The sequence below is a fragment of the Thalia democratica genome, chromosome 1, assembly GCF_965202585.1.
Source record: "Thalia democratica chromosome 1, ktThaDemo2.hap1.1, whole genome shotgun sequence".
Taxonomy (NCBI): domain Eukaryota; kingdom Metazoa; phylum Chordata; class Thaliacea; order Salpida; family Salpidae; genus Thalia; species Thalia democratica.
Window position 1 is genome coordinate 67929123 of NC_139165.1, and position 20312 is coordinate 67949434.

Sequence of the window (20312 nt, forward strand, 5' to 3'; positions counted from 1 at the left end):
GTGGTCATTCTAAAGGTGCCGAACACAACTACAAGTCAAGTAGAAGAAGAGCATGTTCTTGCTTTGGTGGTACTGAGAAGAAGTGATGTGCCAATTGCCTGAAGTTTAAGTTTTCTGCTTTTTTGAAGTGATTTTTAAGGTTCAAATAATTAACTTTAACATGCTACCATCAACAACAGTATCCGAGACAACCTACAACCGGTTTTGTCCTTATTAGAACTCATCAGGCAAAATATAGTCGTGAGAAACTTCTGTTGATATCTAAATATTTTTTAAGTAAAAAATATTATATAATTAGGTGGTAATATATAAGGTAGTCAAGTGTTATTTTACTCTGCAATATAAATTTTAAAGAACTTACTTTTACATTAGTTAAGGGCATAGGAAATGTCCAACATTTTTTTGATAAAAATGATATTGGCTCTTGTATTAAAGCTTAAAGAACAAACTACAAGCCAGTTTTTATACAATTAAAAATTTGAGTTTAAATTTTAATTTGAGATATTGTAATCGACTTGTAAAAATCAAGGTGGACCCCCCTATGCCCTTAATATATATTTGCTTAGTTTCAATGACTTACTTAAATTTTATAAAGAGTATTTGTTAGTGTATTTGTTTAATTTTGTAAATTTAAATTTTTAAAGTGATGATTAAGAGATGAATTTTATTTTTCAGGTTTTATTAAACTTTAATGAAGTTAAAATGAGCTCAGATACTATAAGAACAAATCAAGAATGTAGATTTAATTATTTATACAGCTGTGAACTTGAAGAATTGGTCACTATTAAGGTGCAGTAGTTTGAAAAATATAGTATCTACCTAACTTAAAAAAAGATAATTTTTTATTTAAATTTGAATCTTTTAATTTTTAAACAAATTATTTTATGTATCTGTTGTACAGCACTATTTTGTAATTTTATTAATGAGTTTGTAAACTCTTGACTATAAGTTGTGACAAACAATTACATTTAAATTCTTTCAACTTTATAATTTTTGTCAATGTCATTCAAATTACAAACTGTTACTCTATTATTCAGTGTGAGCAAGATTTTGTACAATTTTGTTTAAGAAATAAGAACAGATTCATTTATAGATTTTTTTTTATATATTCTTGTACTTGAACTTACTTTTTTTTATCTATGAACTAAAGCTAAATCATTCAATTGTAGTGTATCAAGATAAATTTGGTTTCTCTAGTTAATTTTTATGGTTTATGAACAAAAAGCCTTTTTTTAGTAATATGGTAGTTAACAATTATTTAGATTGTAAAACAATCAACAATATTCTAAAACTACAATTGTTCAGGTTTGTTCATTAGAAGGAAAAATGCCTCAAAAATCATACAAAGAAATACTTAATGATCCTACACTTAATTATGACCTAGAAGAAGAAAAGAAAGAGAAAGATAGCTATTTGTATACAACTATTACAGTTAGTTTAGTTTATAATTTTAAAAGTATAATAAATTAAAAATAGAAAAAAAAACAGTATAACCAATTATGTTTTTTGTTCTTGAAATAAATAAAAAGTGTACAATGCTTTGTTACTCAGCATTTAATTTTTTACTACATTAAGTTTCATATTTAAACTGTGTAAATCTTTATTTTTAAAACAAAAAAATGTGTGCTTTAAAAACTTAGTAAGTATCCAAAACAGTTGTTCAGTGATGGTAAGCCTATTACACTTCCAGTTCAAACAAAAAACAAACATTTTTTGAGAACTGCAAATACAGACACTTTACATACTTGGAACGAATGGCTGATCTTACCTCTTAGGTACTGTGATTTACCAAGAAATGTTTTAGCTGTTATCACAGTTTGGAAGTGTCATGGGCCATGTACTGCAAAACCTGTTGGCGGAACCACTGTTCCGTTGTTTGGGAAATACTCTACATTCAAACAAGTTAGCTATATTAAATGTTTACTTAAAGTACTAATTTTAAGTTATATAAAATTTTGCTTAGATTTTTTAAATTTGGGAGTTGGATTAAGCCGTAGGGGGTTCACATTTTTTTACAAATTGATATTTTTTTAGAGTTTTATATTAGTTATTTGATACTTTCAAGAACCTAAAAAAATACAAATTATATACAAGATTAAAGTTGGTGAGATCAATAGGTTCCTTATTGATTAAAGACCCAAACTAAAAGGACAAAAAATATTATTTGAGTAAAATTCTTCTTCATTTTTTGAGTTTGATTTTTGATCTTACATTAAGTCTATTACTAGTATTTTAGCTATTATGTTAAAGAAAGTTTGTTAATAATTTTTTTTCTATTGTATGTAAGTTAATTTTCAATATTTATAAGATTTAACTTATGGAACTTGTTTTTAAATTATTTAGTAATGTTTACTGTAAATTTGAGGTTTGTAGCTCAAAAAACAAAAAAGTAGATAAACTATAAGTAATTTTTTTTATTTATCAAGAAAACTAACAATTAAATTGAAACTTTTAACAAAAATGAATACAAAAGTGTTGATTTGTTTATTATATAAAAACTGATTTATAGCTTATACAGCTGTCATATATAGTCAACATTAACTTTTATAAAATATTTTTGTCTCCTTATGAAAAACAACATTTTGCTTAGCCATGAACCTTACTATAGATTTTTAATTATTTGTAGGGAAGAAGAGATTTGGTTGTATGGCCAGAAAAGTGTGGTGATGGTTCTATTGCTACTAAAACTCCATTCAAACTCCCAAAACACTTAGCAGACCCAGAAATAACTAGACTAAACAAGTTAGTGAAAAAGCACAAAGAAGGTGTAATTGAAAAGGTTGACTGGCTTGATAGATTAGCTTTTGCGTAAGTTTACATTAATTTTTTTTTGAATATATTTAAAGTTATAATTTTGCTATTAAGAACAGAATAATTACAGTTTAAATTTATATATACGTTTTAGTAGACTAAAATTGATAAACATAATTATTTAGATCAGGAGTCTGAAAACTAAGGCTAGATTTAGTCAGCCAAGAAAAAAAAACTTCTTATAAAATAGTTATAGGTTAAAAGAAACTTCTGCAAAACTATCTAAATTGGGGCTTTTATTTATTAAATGTATCAAATACGCTCTTAATTTGACTTTTTAATTATTTAATTGAACTTTTTTAATTTTTTTTTACTTAAAACTAAGTTGATTTGCGAACCTTTTCTAACAAATACGTCCTAACATTGACTATTTCAAGTAATGTTTGTTAATTGCTAATAACAGGTTGCAGACTCCTGATTGAGACAATTCTTACAGTTATTGTGATTTTAAAAGTACTGTCTTTATTTATAAAACGTTTTTACATAGTTTTAATTTAGTTTATTGAATATACTGACAGTATTTTTTTTACATTTTAATAATGTAAATAATTTGTAATAATGATTTTTTAACCGCTAAATGCGGTTTAAAAGCTTATAAGTAGTTGAGAAACTAAAAAAAATATTAGATTAACTTTTTAAATTTAAATAAAAGTAAGATTATTTAACTTTTAGTACTTTTTAACTGAGTTCTTAAGTAGAAAAGACTTTAATTTTTTTTTAATTTGTTAAAAATCTTATCTAAACTAAGTCAGATAGAACTGAAAAAGAAGGAAGACAAGGAATCTCGCAACCACATGAATTTGTCTGTGGAATTTCAAAAAGTTGTCCATAGGGAGGTTGAATACTCAATTGTATATTTTGAACCAGAGGGTGAGAAGCCAATAATTTTGCCAGAAGTTTGTTTTGAATAGTTTTATTATAGTTTTCCTTACTATAGAATTCTCCTCACTACAGTATAAAATACAACATAATAATTTTTACATTTTTTATGACTGTTATGTCAATAAAATAAGTTTAAAGTTTAGGTTCAAATAATTTTTTGTTCTTCATGTTATTAAATTGATTAATATCACCGCAAATATTATTATATTTTAATAATTATTCTTTGATCAAAGTCTTTTAATTTATTTTTTCAAGTTTATAATGTTGTAATTGCATTTAATATTTTTGTGTTGTAAAGTTGATAAATTTTTCTAAATTAAACAGTCAAAGTTTTAATTTACTAGGTTTTTACTTATTGTTTTGCAATATAAGTTCATTAGGGCATAGGGAGCTTCAAGATAGTTTTTTAGTAAATTTTTAATTTTCTGAAAAATTGACAATGAGCAAACTGTGGTCCATTTGTTCGTATAGGAATTTTTTTACAAAAAACTCTCTATCTTAAAAACAAATTATAATTTTTATATTCTATAAAAACTGACTTATAATATGCTTCAACCTTTCATATAAAATCCAATGTTAATTTTAATTTAAAAAAGTGTAGGACTCCCCTATGCCGTTAACTAAAAAAATGTTTCTTTTTTAGCTTTCAAAAAGTAATGATCAGTTAAGAAAAGGACCTTGTCAATAAGTATATTTAGAAATGTTTTAGATTGTCAGAAGTAGAGGTGGTAGACTATTCTAGATTACCCAAAAAATCTTTTCTCGGCTAGACTCTTTTTTTTTTCTGCTCGCCGCGTGAATTTTAAAACATAATTGGTATGATACTCGTAAGAAACTGGTCATTTGATAAGCACTACCGTGTGCTGTAAATCAAATTAAGATCATAATTCAAAATGTTTGTTCAAAGTTAGCTCAGTTATACTTTTTGACAAGTTTTTGAAAAAAAAAAATATATATATATATAAATAAAGTGTAATTTACTAGAGATTCTGCAAAGCCGATTGCTGTTACCCACTTCTTGTCTAGTTAAAGCCTACCTAGACTAATTGCTTCTTACACTGTTATCTACATTTCATGTTTGAAGTTATCAGAATCATTTTTGAGTATAATTAACAGGAGTTACTTACACTAAAACAAGTTCCGGAGTTCGAGCTGGACATGCGCAATCTCGTTGAAGATAAGCACATCAAGCTGTCGAGGAGCGCAAAACTCGGCGCTGATTTGAAACCGAATGCGCACGTCAGGGACGAACTCAACAAAATGATCAATTACCCTCACACGAAAGTTTTGACCGCAGAAGAACAAGAAATGCTGTATAAGTACAGGTTCGATTTGTTTATTTAAAATGATTATTTAAAGTTTATTGGTTTTTTAGTTTGTATCTTAATTTAATAGATCTTGTTTTTTTTTTAATATAATTAGCTATCTTTTTGTATTACTAAATTTAATTTTGGTTTCAGATAAATTAAATTTAGTTTGTTTCTATAGGTCTAAAGAATAAAACTAAACATAGAAATTTGCAATGTTAATTTTATAATAGCATATTACATTCAACAGGTTCTACCTAACCAAGTACAACAAAGCGCTGGTGAAGTTTCTGCGAATAACCACTCTTGATACAGTTGAAGAGAGGCAAAACACGTACAAGATGATAGACATGTGGCAGCAGGTAGAAGTTGCAGACGCCTTGTATCTGTTATCATCTCGCTTCACTGATCAATACGGTATTTAGAGAATTAATATATACTGTTTTGAGTTTCATGTAATTTCAATTAACTTTTTTTTAAATTTGTTGTAGATAAGTTTAAATAAGAAATAAAAAGCAAGCGAATTGCATAAAAGTTTAAAATATTTTTTAGTTTATACTGTTATTTAATTGTAGTACTAAACAACTTGTACTTGAATAATTGAAAATTAGTATATGTATATACTGTTTTTTTCTTGTATTATTTAAAGATGTTGTTAAAATAATAGTACATCTAAAAGTTATATACATTCGTTTTATTAGTAATGTTAAACGTTTTATCACAGTTAGACGATATGCGGTGAAAATATTAGATAAAAGTTCAGATGATGAACTTGTGTTGTATTTACTCCAACTTGTACAAGCTCTTAAGTATGAAAGTCACTTGCAGGGTAGTTTTAGTAGTAAATTATGATTATATTTAACTTTTCGTTACTTTTATATTTACGTAGAATATTACATTTTTAAATTATTATACCAAACACTAGTAGTTTTCTGCTCTAAAGTCAAGCATAATTTGTTTATGTATAAACATGATTTTTTTTAAGTTAAGCGTAGAAAAATAGACTAGAAGCACATTTCTTGTTTAGATATAAAAGCATACTAAAAACTTATACAGATGCTAGTAAGGAAGAAAAGAGCATGGTAGATGATGAAGATACAAAGAAATTAACACAGAGTAAATCTATACAGAGTGATCCCCATCAAAGCGAAAAACAATTAGAAAAAACTACAAGCGCACTGTTAGTTTGAAATGCTTGTTTATGACAAAAATTTGAACGATATCTCTATAAAATCTAATGTAAGTGTAGTTTGATTAAAAAGTTCAATTTAGAAAAAAATCTAAATTGTTGTAAATTCTAGAAATCTATTGACCATTAATGATGAAACAAAAAGCGAGGATTTAGAATCATTCTTAATTCGAAGATCGGTTCAAAATTTAACTCTTGCAAATTATTTTTTTTGGTGTGTTTAATTTTTTAATTGTCTAAATTTCAAAATATAGTACGTACTTTACAAAATTACTTGTATCTAAATTTATAAAATAAAAATCTAAAAAATATATACAAAAACGTAAGTATTATTTGAACTTTTTTGTATAAATTCTCTATTAACAATTTTTTTTTAAATACTAATTAATAAAAATCTTAAATAAACAAAACGTTCTCATAAATTGTCTTCTAATTAAAAACTGATGAATTCATTAGTTAGCTAAAAAAAAGTAAATTTAAAAACTAGGTTAAAGTTAAATTATAAATAGCTAAGCAAGGGATTTTTATTTATTGAATATAATTTATATTTAAAAATGTAGTAAATACATAGTTGTTTTAAAGGTACATTTTGGTAGAAACAAAAGAAGGCAGTAAAAACTCAAGTGGCAAATTTGCAGAAATGTACAAAGGTATAATTAAAAACTTCAAGTTAAAGATGATAAATACCAACAAAGAATCTAAATACGCAAGGTTTATTTTTAAAATAATTTTGTTTATTTTCTATTATCTTTTAAATTAAAGTTGTTGTGATATTAGAATAAAAAAACATGTATTTAATAAAATCCGTTTATTAGTAACTATTTAAAATAATATTTTTCTTTCCAAACAGATCTAATTGTACAAATTTTTAGACTAAATTTAATGTGTACTTAAGTAAAACATTTTAAATAATAAATATTTCAGTATACAAAACTATAAAAGATGTGTTATATTTTCAGAAAGTTGTTGCATCGTCAGGAGAGGTTTGTTAGCAAGTTGTCAGCTCTCATAGTAAGTCTGCAAGAAGACACATCAAATAGACAGAAGAAAATAAGTAAACTTCGTAATTTATTAAAACCAGATGAGAATCACCATCTCAAAAAATCAGGTTAGTTGTTTTTTCATTAGTTTCGTGAAATAGTAAAGCTTGATTTTTTTATAAGAAGACTCTTTATTTTATTTAAAACATTTTAGGTACAATGGATCCTAATTTTGAAGATGAAACAGAACCTCCATTCCCATTTTCAAACTTTCAACCCATTCCTTTGCCTTTAGACCCAACTGTTGAGGTTTTTATTTTTAATATAACTAATTTAACTTTTTTTTTTTTAATGTGAACTTTCTTCAAAACATACAAAAAACAGTTTATCACTTTTCTTACGACATCAAGTTTATTTGTAAAACTAATTGAAATAAATTCAAACTAGGTATGTGGAATAGAGGCGGAAACAGCAACTTTGTTTAAATCTAATCTGATGCCGGCAAGACTGAATTTTTTTACGACTGAATCAAACAAAATGTATACTGTTATGTTCAAAGAAGGTGACGATTTAAGACAGGTATAACAAACAAAGCAATTATTGTGAAAATACACTTAATAAAACATATTAAGTACTTAAACCTGTTTTTTATAACAGTTTTTTTATATTTAATTTTAGGATCAGCTGGTTTTACAAATAATTCAGTTAATGGATAATTTACTGAAACAAGTCAACCTCGACTTAAAGTTGTCTCCTTACAAAGTCCTTGCTACAAGTGAAACAAGTGGGTTAGTGGTACTTTTTAAAGCGTTGGTGTAAACAAAAGTTTCTAAGTACTCCTCAAACGGTTATAATTGTTTTTCTCAAGTTCAAAAAATTTTTTTATCAAAATGTTGTTAAAGTTTGTTTAGTAATCTCATATTTATGGACCGTTTGCAACTTAATATCAATAGATTATTCATTTTGTTTTTTATATTTTATTACACAAAGCTTTTCAAAACCATACGAGTTTCATTCTCAAGTGATAATTTTAAATGAAAATTGAAAATTTTTTTGTTAAGTGAACAGCTTAAAAAATAACTTTAAATTATGCCGTACAAATAAATTCAAATAAATACAAAAATTAGAGATTTAGCAATTGAAACTAAAGGTATGTTTATTAAGGCCATTGGGGGGGTCTAACATTTTTTTTTACAAAAATTAACTTTGGCTTTTATATGAAAGCTTTAAGTACAAACTACAAGCCAGTTTTTATAGAATTCAAAAATATCATTTAACTTTTTAGGTATTTAGTTTTTTGTAAAAATTTTCCTATGTAAACGTATGGACCGCAAATTTTTCAGGGTCAATTTTCTCGGAAATTTTAAAATTCACTAAAAATCTATCTCCTCCTTCATTTTTCAAGCAATCTTCTTCAAGTTTTCAGGAAACGTTCCTTAAAATAAAAGGAAAAAAAAAACTTTAGAATTTTAGTAATTTAAAAAAATAAAATTTTTATCAAAAAAATTAAAAAAAAAAGTGTTTTTTTTTTTCAAAAAAAAAAATATTTTTACATTTTTACAAAAATTTTTTTTTAATTCCAAAATAACGTTTTTTGTTATTGTATAAATATTAGACTGTGAAAATTTGAAGAAGATTGCTTGAAAAATGTAGAAGGAGATAAATTTTAAATAAAATAGTCTTTTTTCGCTGTTTTAGTTTTCCCTTCCTCTAGGGAACCTATTATGTGGCCCGACTTTGACTGGTCATATCTCAAAAAATAATTTTAATTTTTTAAAACAATAAAAAGCATCTTGAAGCTTAGAAAAAACTCTATAAATTAAGATCAACTTGTAAAAACATGGTTTACCCCCCTATGGCCTTAATAGATTCATTATAACTTATCACTTTTCATTGATAATCTATTAATAAACATACCTTTAGTTTTAATTGCTAAATCTCGAATTTTTGTATTTATTTGAATTTATTTGTACGGCATAATTTAAAGTTATTTTTTAAGCTGTTCACTTAACAAAAAAATTTTCAATTTTCATTTAAAATTTATCACTTGAAAATGAAACTCGTATGGTTTTGAAAAGCTTTGGGTAATAAAAAAAAAAGAATAATCTATTGATATTAAGTTGAAAATGGTATATAAATACGTTCAGAAACCTTCCTATAATAGTACTTAATCTCATATTTATTATTAAATTATATATATTACATTTAGATCTTTAAACTTCATTTTGTTTTATTTACTACTGAATATGTTTTTATTTTCGTTCATCTTTATAAAATAAAATTTATTCATTTTTAATTATTATTAAGTTTATGCATCTTTTAAATTTATTTGACTATGCATTTGTTTCCATAAAAAAACCTGTATTTTTATTAGTTATATAAATAAGTACGTTAGAAATTAATTTACATTAGTTTAATAAGAAGTTTTTTTTAACTCGATGAATTTTTATAGCTGTTATTTATTAAAAATTTAGTTTGTATTTCAAGGTTATGGAAGCCGGTTAATATTCCTATTTTACGAAACTGTTTTACAATGTATTAAAAAAAACTTAATCTTTTAGTACTTTGATTAAAGTAAATGTTATATGAAATAGTTATACAAAAAAGAAATTTAAAGCAATCATAGTTAATTTGGTAAAATCTTGATTCTGCTATAAGTATTATTTTTAAGTATTGAGCTTTTATTTAGTTATTTATTCAGTATGTATTATTTTTGTCTGCTTTACTCCATTAAGCATCTTTAACTTGCAGTATTTAAAATAATTGCAATTTCGAGGTTTTTGCAAATCGTCCAATCTCAATCGATAGCCGAAATTACAAGTAAGCATGAGAGCATCAAAAACTATCTGAAAAAACAACATCCAAGTTCTACTGATGATCAGGGCATCAAAAAAGAATGTATGAACAATTACATTAAGGTTCGCAAAAAAAAAACAAATAGATAAATCGATAAATATTGGTAAAGGCAGAAAAAAACTATCACAACTAGTATGAAACAATTTTGATTTGTTTAGCTTAAACCTGAAAAAAAATTATCATTCTATTTAAAATGCTTTTCGTTTGAATAATTATTTATTTTAAGCTAAGTATTTATTAGGTTAAAAAATAATCATTGTTATCCAAACGTAAGAAGAATAAGAATATTTTCTGCAATATCTTAAATTAAATAAAACTGTTTATATTTGAAAGTGAAATATTTCAGAGTGTAGCTGGTTACTGCGTGATAACCTACATACTTGGAATCGGTGACCGTCATCTCGACAACCTCATGCTGACCTCTGACGGAAAGTTGTTTCATGTTGACTTCGGTTTTATGCTTGGAAGAGACCCTAAACCTCTACCTCCGCCAGTGAAAATAACAAGAGATATGATTGAAACTATGGGAGGTTTAGTTTTTAAATGTTTTAACTTCATTATATATTATTATAATAGCTAAGTTATTGTATGTTAAATAACAAATGTGAATGTAATAAATGTTTTATAATGTAATGTTTGTAGGATTATATGAACTGTAAAATGAAATTTAAACAATTATAATTTATGATGTACTTGTTTTGTTTAAGACCTTTTAAAATTATATTTTGAAACTCTGTTGTGATAGTTTAGTGATAATCAATACAGGGGTAGATAGTAATGGTTACGGAGAATTTCGCAAGTACTGCTACGATGCCTTCCTCCATCTACGCCGACACGCCAACCTCATTCTTAATTTGTTCGATTTAATGGTTGATAGCGAAATACCTGATATTGCTGTTGAGAGCGATAAAACTGTCAAAAAAGTTTGTATAAATAAAGTTTTTTTATTTTCAATAAAAAAAAAGTTGAAGCTGTAGACAGGGTTACCAAAAAACCTGGAATCTTGGAAAAACCTAGAATTTGGAAATTTTGTCAATTCAGACAATAATAAACTTGAAATTTGAGAAAATTTAAAAATAAAGGAACTACTTAGAATTTCGAACTAAAGTCATTAAAAATTTAGAATTTTTTAATATTTTTACATGTTAAGTAAGAAATTTCGATAAAATACTAAAAACTTATCATTAGATTTTTTTATCAAAAACACATTTAAAGTAACTTTAAAGTATTTTTTCAATGATTTTATACTATTGTAAACAGATTTTTAACTTAAGCTTAGTTTTACACTAAAAATGGGCCAAAAAACCCTTGGCAACCCTGTGTAGATTATTTGTAAGTTGATTATCTTCCAAACTAAAAATTTAAGTTTAATTGTTAAATATTCGTAAGAATTTTCGTTTACGAATTGAATTATTTGTTGATGAGATACTGATATTACATATCATTTTGTTCTCGATTTGATGAACCAAGGTAATTTAAAAGCTAGATATAATACAATAAAATTAGATAAGTTTTCATAAATTGTTTAGTTTAGTTTTAATTTTATTTATTGAAACTAATGCTAATATTATTAAAAGTAATATGAAAATATTTATAATGATAAATAAAAAAATGACAGTTATAACAAATAATTACTTCTGTGTTGGCGAAGCTCTTTTATTGCTTTCACCAGTCAATCACAGCTGATTAATACAAAAACAACGAACAGGTGCAAGACAAGTTTTTGTTGGAGTTGTCGGATGAGCAGGCGGTGAACAAATTCCAGGAAATAATCGACAATTCATCGAAGGCAGTTTTCACCGTCGTCGTGGACGTGGCTCACAACATCGCTCAAAAGCTTAGAAAATAGTTTTTTTATAGAAACAAAAAGAGGTTGAAAAATATCAATTAAACAACTACTGATTAAGTTTGTAGACCTTTTAAGGTTATAGAGAGGGTATAAGATAAAGTTGTAGTTTCAAATATACTTTTTTGTTTATTTTTTACCTTATTCAATTTCAAATCAAATGTTGAAATGTTCTGATTACTTTTATTTTCAGTTTACATATAGCATAAACCGATTGTATTTTTGTTTACATTTACATTATAAATAATCATCATATTATTTGTTATTGTTTTTTAAGTATGTAACTTGTTTAATTGATTGTATATTTTAAAAAAATATCGCGTTTTATTGTTTAAGTTGTCACAGTGCAATAAAGTTTTCATTTTATAGTAAATGTTAGATTTTCTTATATAAAAAAATACATTTAATACCTCTGTAACATTTTTTAATATTTATAATTTTATTTTTTATGTATACAGCTTTCTACTAATTGTTAATTTTTTTGAGAAATATAATTTAATTATTTTATGTTTAATATTTTTTCAACAGTTAAACAAATTAACTATTTTTAGTCAACTAAACCAAACTTAATTAACTTTACTCAGTCTAAATACAACATAGCTTAAATTATAAGCTGTACTAATTGTCTTAGTTTCATTATTTAAAAATTAATACTTAAAATGGTAAAAAAAAACTATTAGCAGATTTCTCCTTTTAAATTAGAATTTTGTCTATTTATTTATTCTTGAAGTTTTAAACGTTTTTTTTTACCTTTACATAAGTTTTAAGAAGTGGTCGTAATTTAAAACTTGCACTAAATATCATGTAGTTTATGATAAGGAACAAAAAAAAAAGTCTTAGGCGTTTTTGCTGGTAGTTTTGAAATGTTTACAAGATATTATGAAAATGTAGGGGCTGTAAAAGGGGCTTCGAAGCCATAATTTGAAACAACTAGATATTCTGGAGTTGATGATGACGAGCAAAAAAAGGTCCTAGGCGTTTTTAACGGTAGTTTTTTGAGAAATGTTGTTAAAGGGTGGTGCCATAGTTTTTTTTTATTTTGTTAAAGGGGGTAGGTATTTTGAAAATAAGATTAGGAAACCCCGCTTTAAACTATTAATTTTGAAATTTAATTTTTTATCAAAAGTATTTTTAAATTTAATTAATCTTGATTACTCGCGTGTAAAATTAACCCTCCGTCAAAAATAGACCTTCGTGCAAAAGTGACTCTCCGTGCAAAACTGTCTTCCAGCTTATTTTACCGGTCCTATTTATAAAGCTTCTACTATATTTCCATATCATGCTTAAATCTCTAGCTAAAAAGTAATTGCTTTTTTTTTAACTATTACTGATATGCAACCCCTTGCCCTTAATCGGTAAATTGTTTTATTGTTTTTACTTTCGAGCAAAATTGACCGTTCGTGCAAAAGTGACTCTCTGTGCAAAGCTGTCTTCGTGCATATTTGACCCGTCCTGATTTATAAAGTTTCTAATTTATTTGTATATCATGCTTAAAACTCTAGTTTTAAGATAGATATTTGTTCATTGAACGACAAAAAAATGAGTGCTTAATGTATTTGGTCCTAGGACATGGTGCACGAAGAACCTTTTGGTTACCGAGTCGCACACTGTATGGATACCTTTTATATCTTGTCTAGGACAGACAAGATATTGTTCATATAATATACGTTTTTAGAACCTTTATAATATATTGTGCTAAAATCTAGCAATAGTGATTTACAAAAACAACCTCGTTAAAAAAAGTTTTTGAAAGCTCAACCTTGTTATATCTTATCGTATTATGAGTCAGTATTGTATACAAGATTAATAATTCAAGATTTTTATTTACAAAACTAGTTTTAACCCTTTAAGGGATCTTCAGTTACAACTTTAATCTGAAAAATAAAAGTTTAACAAAACATGGAAGATACTATAAAGCAAAACAAAAGAAGTAATTTAGAAATTGTAAACTTATATTAGTTAGAAAATTAATCAATAATTTGAATAAAATACTAAAACTGAATTTTATTAAAAAAACTGAATGTGAAACTGTTATATTTAAAAAAATCATTAGTGGCTCAAAAGTTAAGAAATAAAACAAGCTACTTACACAATATAATAAACAGAGAAACTTTTGAGTCATTAAATTGAAACTTACTTATAATGAATGTAAAACTTTTAATTCTAAAAAACATTATTAGCTTCAATTTTTAAATTTATTTATTCACAAAGGCAACAATGTTTCACCCCTAAGGGATCTATAAAAAAAAATAACTTTGTCTCTAAAACTTTAATTGTCGAGACCAGACATGGTAACAAGCGTCGCAAATTAAATATATCTATATAAAAAATCCCGACAGTAGGATTTTTAAATCTAAAATGTAAACAAACTTTTCGAAATAGTTATAATAGTTAGTTTATATTCTTAAGATAGGGTTTCTCATACTGAGGATATCAAAATTAATTTAAACTAAAACATGTCTAGTTTCATTATTTAAACCTTTGATTTATTTTGTAGCCTTAAATTAAAACTATATAGTTTTTTCTTTAGAACAATTTAGCCTATAATTTACAACTCTCATTTGTGGACAAAGCATGCACAAAACAAAACTTATTTTTTTATACTGTAAATAAGACATTAAAGTATTGCTCTCTAAAATTGTTGTTTCTAACTTTTTTAGTCAATAAAGATATTAAAACATTTAAGTCTATTGTACCTTAAAAAACTTATGTATTTAACTTTATAAAAAGTTTATACAAAAAAAAAAGTTGATTAGTAATAATGTTGAATAAAAGATTAAGTTACAAATGAAAATTATTTTATATTTAAAAGATTTTTACTCTGTTTTATTTTTTAAACTTTAAGCTAAAAATAATATAATAAAAACTTTTTTTTTTTTTTTTGAAAAAAAAAAGGTAGTATGTAAAAATATTATTATAAACTGTTTTAGTTTTACAATCAAGTTGTTAAAATTGTTTTTGTGCATTGTAATTTGAAATTTAAGTAAGTTTATATTTACAAAAGTAATAAAGATTAGCTTATAAAATTTTATCCAATGTAAAGTATAAAAGAAGAAAATTAGCTATATTTTGTTACTTTAGCTTTCTAGTTACTATAGCGATAAAAACAGCTGTAATTAGTGGTTTTCAAATTTTACCACGCCTGGTCGAGACCTGTTGTGCCCAAGGAATAATCCTTGCATATATTATTAGCTTAAAGGCAAAAAACTAAATAAAGTTAAAACTATAACATACAAAAGATTTAAGTTTTTAATTTTTACAAACTACTTATACCGAATAAGCTGTTAACTGGAAAAAAATCAAACTTTTAACTTCGTAAAAAACTTTTAACTCAGAAAAAAAAATAATGGCATAGAAATAAAAAACAATGTAAATAATTTAGATACTATAATAAAAAAAAGTTTTGAGCCTTAAACGTGAAAACTGTATGTACTATAATTACTAAATAAATTGAAAACTTTAACTTAGGTATTGAACATGAAAGAACTAGATTTAAAAACAAAATCAGCTTAAAGTGCAAAAATAAATTGAATTACTTACATATTACCATACACAAAGGGAATTAAATTTATAACTTGATAGGCTGCTAGCTGACTGAAATTAAATCGAACTAGTTGTAAAGTGCATTAATTTTATTTTAATAATATTGCTTCTATCATTATGACATAACTAATATATGGTTAGAACTAAGTTGTTGCTAGTTTTTAGTTTTTGTAATTTAAAGCTGGAGTTTTATTAAGTTATTTAAGTAAGACAAAAAAAAGTTTTTATTTATAAATGAAAATGAATTTAAGTAAATTAAATGACATGCAAAACTAGCTAGCAAGCGCTTAAGTCTTAAAGTGAAGTTTTTTAAGTGTGGACATTTAGCAAACAGTTCTGTCTTTTGTTTAAGTTGTTTCTTTTATTGGCTCTGGCTAGTTCTAGCTTTTCTAGACTGCAAGTGCTAATATTCTGTGGATTTTTCTTACCTCCTCGATGTGTTGAATGATATTCTATTTAATATCATACTTAATATTGTTGTTTTCTAAAAACCAGATGTGTTTAGCTAGTTCGGTGCTGTTTTCTTTGTAAGTGTTTAAACTGTGGTTATGGTTGTGCCAGCTGCTTTCAAATGTATTACCAGTGCTCCCAATGTATTCCTTTGTTTGATATTGCAGTGGCTTTGTAAATAACGTGTTTTATAAGACATTTGTTGTTCAAAGGACAGGAGTTTTTAGATCGGAAATTACAAGTTGGGGTGTTATTGATTTAGTTTTTTTTCTTTATTGTAAATGTTACTTTTTTTTTAATTTTTTTTTTGTATTATAACTTTGATATTATTCATACAGCTGTATGAAATCTTGCAATTTATAATTTTGTTGAGTACTTCATTATTTTTAAAATGTTTATCGATGAGTTAGAAGAATATTTTCCCTGAATTTGTTTCAACGAATAGGCAGAAGGGTTGGTTGAAGTAAATGATTTTTCTTGTTCGGTTTTCATTTATTTTTAGTTTGAGGGTTTTTACTTTCTGAGTATTTTAGCATGTGTTTAAAATTTGAAACATTTAAAGCACTTTGGTATGTGGGTACAGAGTTTTTAAATATTTATTCGCTTTTGAAGAGTCTGTTAATCCTATTTTCAATCATTTCTGGGAGTTTTTTTTAATAACTATTGGGTGGTTTGATTTTTTGTTGATATATATAACATTTGAGTTTTCCTTACGGTTATTATTGTATAGTAATTGTAATTAATAGATTGTAAAATAAGATTTTATGATATTTTTGTCGTCTGCCTGCTCTAACCCCAACAAACACTTTTGTTTTTTAACACTGCTCTTTTAAAATTTTAAAACAACTTTAAGTTAAATGTTTGAAGTTTTAGAATATTTAACTAATTTAATTTCTTTTTTATAAACCAATTTTAAACAATATAAAGAGTTAGTTTTAATCATTTAACTTGTTGTTAAGCTTATTTAAAGTGTAAACTAGGTACAATAAAATTAGAATTCAACTATTTGCTATGCATTTAATATATTTAAAGCGGTGTTAAATATATTCAAACGCACTATTCGTTTGTACATAACTTATTTAAAAAAAATTCTTCAATTAATTTTTATATCCATACTTAACCAAAATGTTGAAAAAAAAAGTTTATTTGGAATGACTTACATAAAAGCTAGAAATGTAAATTTATGATAGTTTATTTTATGATTATAATTATGTATTATAAAAAAAAGTTCTGAAAGTTTTGTATAAAACAAAAACCTTTAATTTAACTTTTTTTGCACACTTTGATAACTTTAAAACGTATATTCTGCAATTATTTTTGAAAAATTTCAGTTTCTTGCCCTATCTAAATGAATAGATTTTTCTAACGAACATCCAAAAACACCTTAGCATTTAAAAAGCTGATATATCTCCTAGAAAAGACGTTAAAAGGTATCCATGGTGTACGATTCGACTGAAAGGTTATTTGTGCGCAAGGTCATAGGAAAAAGTATTTTGAGCGTCATTTTTGTCGTTCAATAAACTATAATATAATATTTTTTTTGTATATGTGTATTATGCATCAAAAACATACCTTTCAATAATAGTTTAGTTTTTTATTATGACTATTTAAACTGCAATTGTATTAATGTTATAGTTGTTGTGTGATAGACTAACAAAATAAAACAGGAATGTCTAATTCGACAAAATCGCGTTAAACAAGTAGTCTCGTATAGGTTTTAAACTTTACTAAAGTTGATAGTAAAATATTTAACATTTTAAGTTTTTGAAACCTTTAGAAAAACAAAAATATACTTTTTGACTTAATCAAACTGTTTTATAGACTAGCGGTTACAAATTCTTAAAATGAAAAATTAAAATGTTAAGTTTTATTTTAGCTAATAAATAATTTTTATTGAAAAAACAAACTACTAAATAAAAAATATTAAATACGTTTTTTTTCTGCTAACGAGAAAAACACTTTTTGAAAAGTCTGTAAACATTTAATACTCTTTTTGTTATTTACTAGTGAAACAGCAAAAATTGTGAAATTCAAGGTTGACTAATAAGTTTCCAGAATTTGTGAAATTACTTTATGAAAGTTTTTGAACTATTAATTTTTTTTCGTTGTTCAAAGACAACCTTAATAACTTTATTTTAGGTTATAATTGGAACTTTTCTTATAAACTTTTTCAAAATAAAAAGCAACAGAACTTTAAAAATAGTAAAATTTTTTGAACAATTGTGACACTGTACTAGAGAGTTTTCCAAAAAATGTTTTTTAAAACTTGCTTTTTTGCTAAAAGTTTTTTTTAAAACAGGTCAGCTGCAGTTGCAAATTTTTCGAAATGTTTATAAGAGATGAAAATTCTTCTTTACCTGGGCTTCCCAAACTTTTTTCAAAAGGCCCCCTTTAAAGAAATTAAAAAAAACTATGACCCCTTCCAACAAGATTTCTCAAAAAATATCTAAAAATTTTTTTTTGTTCGTTATCATTAACCCCAGAACATCTAGAGTAAGTTTAAATTTTTGACGACCCCCTTGTGGCCTGCTCATGGCCCCCTAAATTTCTGTAATTGCCTAGTTTGTGAAAACCGGTTCTTTACTGAAGTTATATCGACAAGACTTTAAATTGTATCCAAGTGATGTACGACTGAATAACCGAAAGGTTTTAAGGTTTTTGCGTGCTCTAGGTCCTAGGACCAATTATTTTTTGCGCTTTCTGTGCTGTTTACTAAATGGTATAAAAATTTTTAAGAACCAACTTAGGGAACATTTTTTAATTTTTTCACTTCACATTTGACTGAAATTACAGAAGTGTAAAAGTAAACTATAATAATGATCTCGAATTGAAATTCATGTAAGTCCCATCCAGGTAAGTGAATTGCCCATCAAGGTAAGTGATTTGCTTACTCTACAGTTTATCTATTAAAAAATCTAGGTTAAAATTATTTTAAAGCAGAGCACATAGTATTTATACTACCTAAAATATAGCTGTTCTAGAATATATATTTTGTTTTCCAAAGATATATGGTGATCAAAGTGAAAATAAAAAACTGTAGTAATTTTAAACTTAAACTGTCATAAACTTATTTTTGTATATGAAAGAAAGAAGCATCAAGCTGTACAACATTTTCTTGTAGTTAATACTTTGAACTAACTTTAAAACAATAATGAAAAATAAAAAAATAAAAATCAAAAAACTTAAAAGTAGTTATAAATACATTAAAATAAAACTAATTAAGTTCAAAAATGGTTAGCACTCTTTTTTAAAGACTGACAATATTGACCATGGGCTCCACACATCTCCTCCCTTAGATTTTGACTTTTATGATAATTTTCATTCACATTTTTCTTGTTGTCCTTTTTTACAAGAGCAACCACAAAAAATGCAACAAATAACTCAAAGTTAAATAAAAGAGGAGAATTGGTAATGTCACTATAAATAAAGTATTTAGTATAATCATAATACCATAATAGCACCAGGTATTTTTAAATAGTGTTTATATATTTTTAGTATATGTGCTTTAGTAGGTAGGAAAAAATTTGATGTTATTAAGGATTTGCTTTAGTGATTTATTGATTTGTAAACAATTCAGTATAAATTAGTAAAATTTAGGATTAGTATCTGATTGAATTTGTTTAAATTCAGGGTTGCCAAAAAACCTGGAAACTTGAAATTTGACAATTTAGGCTAAAAAACCTGGAATTTGAGAAGTTATGAAAAAAAAAACCTCAAATTTTTAACAATTTTTACTTGTCATGTAGTAAAACTTAAATTTGATACAAAAAATCTATCATACAGATAAAATGTTTTTGTCATCATTAACTTTTTATATTAAAAAACTCATTTAAAGTAGCTTTACAGTACCTTTTCAATGTTTTTATACTATTTAACATAGTTTCTTACCTTAAACTTAACTTGAAACTAAAAATAAACTCAAAGATGTGTACTTTTAAAAACCTAGAGGAATTTTCAAAAACCTGGAGAAAATTTGCCAAATACATTTGTCAACCCTGTAAATTACAGAAAATAAAGCAATCCTACTACTTAACAGCTAAAATAAAATAAAACTTAACTAATACTCTGAAAAATTGAAATAAAATAATAGAAAAGTGTTTTAAGAAGTGATTAAAATAAACTTTATGTAAATATAAAACTAAAAAAAATATAACAAACAAAATTAAACAACCAGTATAACTAAAAAAATATGAAGTTTATACACTTAAATTCAGAATCTATAATTTCTGAAAAAGGTATAACACTTGAAATCTAGTACAACAAATAATGAAAATACACCTACTTGTTTAATCACACTTTCAATGAGGATGAAGCAAGATTACTATATTTTAGATACCAAAAAAAAAAAAAAACAACCTAGACCAATCTAGCTCTGCTTACACCCAGTTTTTAAGACAAACAGCAATCAGCCTAAAAAAGGAAAGTACAAACATTAATGACAAAGACAT

General features: G+C 25.3%; 1 protein-coding gene across 1 annotated transcript; it reads left to right on the forward strand.

Annotated features, from left to right (window-relative positions):
• The first annotated feature begins 679 nt into the window (after positions 1-679).
• LOC145832138 (phosphatidylinositol 3-kinase catalytic subunit type 3-like) lies at positions 680-12208 on the forward strand. Its single transcript, XM_082939515.1, has 19 exons — positions 680-789; positions 1306-1431; positions 1657-1902; positions 2627-2808; positions 3560-3707; positions 4810-5018; positions 5251-5417; positions 5725-5829; positions 6057-6180; positions 6302-6403; positions 6772-6900; positions 7149-7297; positions 7384-7478; positions 7617-7748; positions 7848-7957; positions 9946-10087; positions 10372-10555; positions 10791-10948; positions 11734-12208. Exons 1-19 carry the CDS (start codon positions 703-705, stop codon positions 11872-11874), a joined length of 2736 nt encoding a protein of 911 aa, XP_082795641.1. The 5' UTR covers positions 680-702; the 3' UTR covers positions 11875-12208.
• The last annotated feature ends 8104 nt before the right edge of the window (positions 12209-20312 follow it).

Excerpts from the sequence above, each read along its gene's own strand:
- LOC145832138 (XM_082939515.1), top strand. The coding sequence starts at position 703 with ATGAGCTCAGATACTATAAGAACAAATCAAGAATGTAGATTTAATTAT. Across the intron at positions 6,901-7,148 it reads AAAGAATCTAAATACGCAAG|AAAGTTGTTGCATCGTCAGG; the intron begins GTTTATTTTTAA and ends TTATATTTTCAG. Across the intron at positions 7,298-7,383 it reads TCACCATCTCAAAAAATCAG|GTACAATGGATCCTAATTTT; the intron begins GTTAGTTGTTTT and ends AAAACATTTTAG.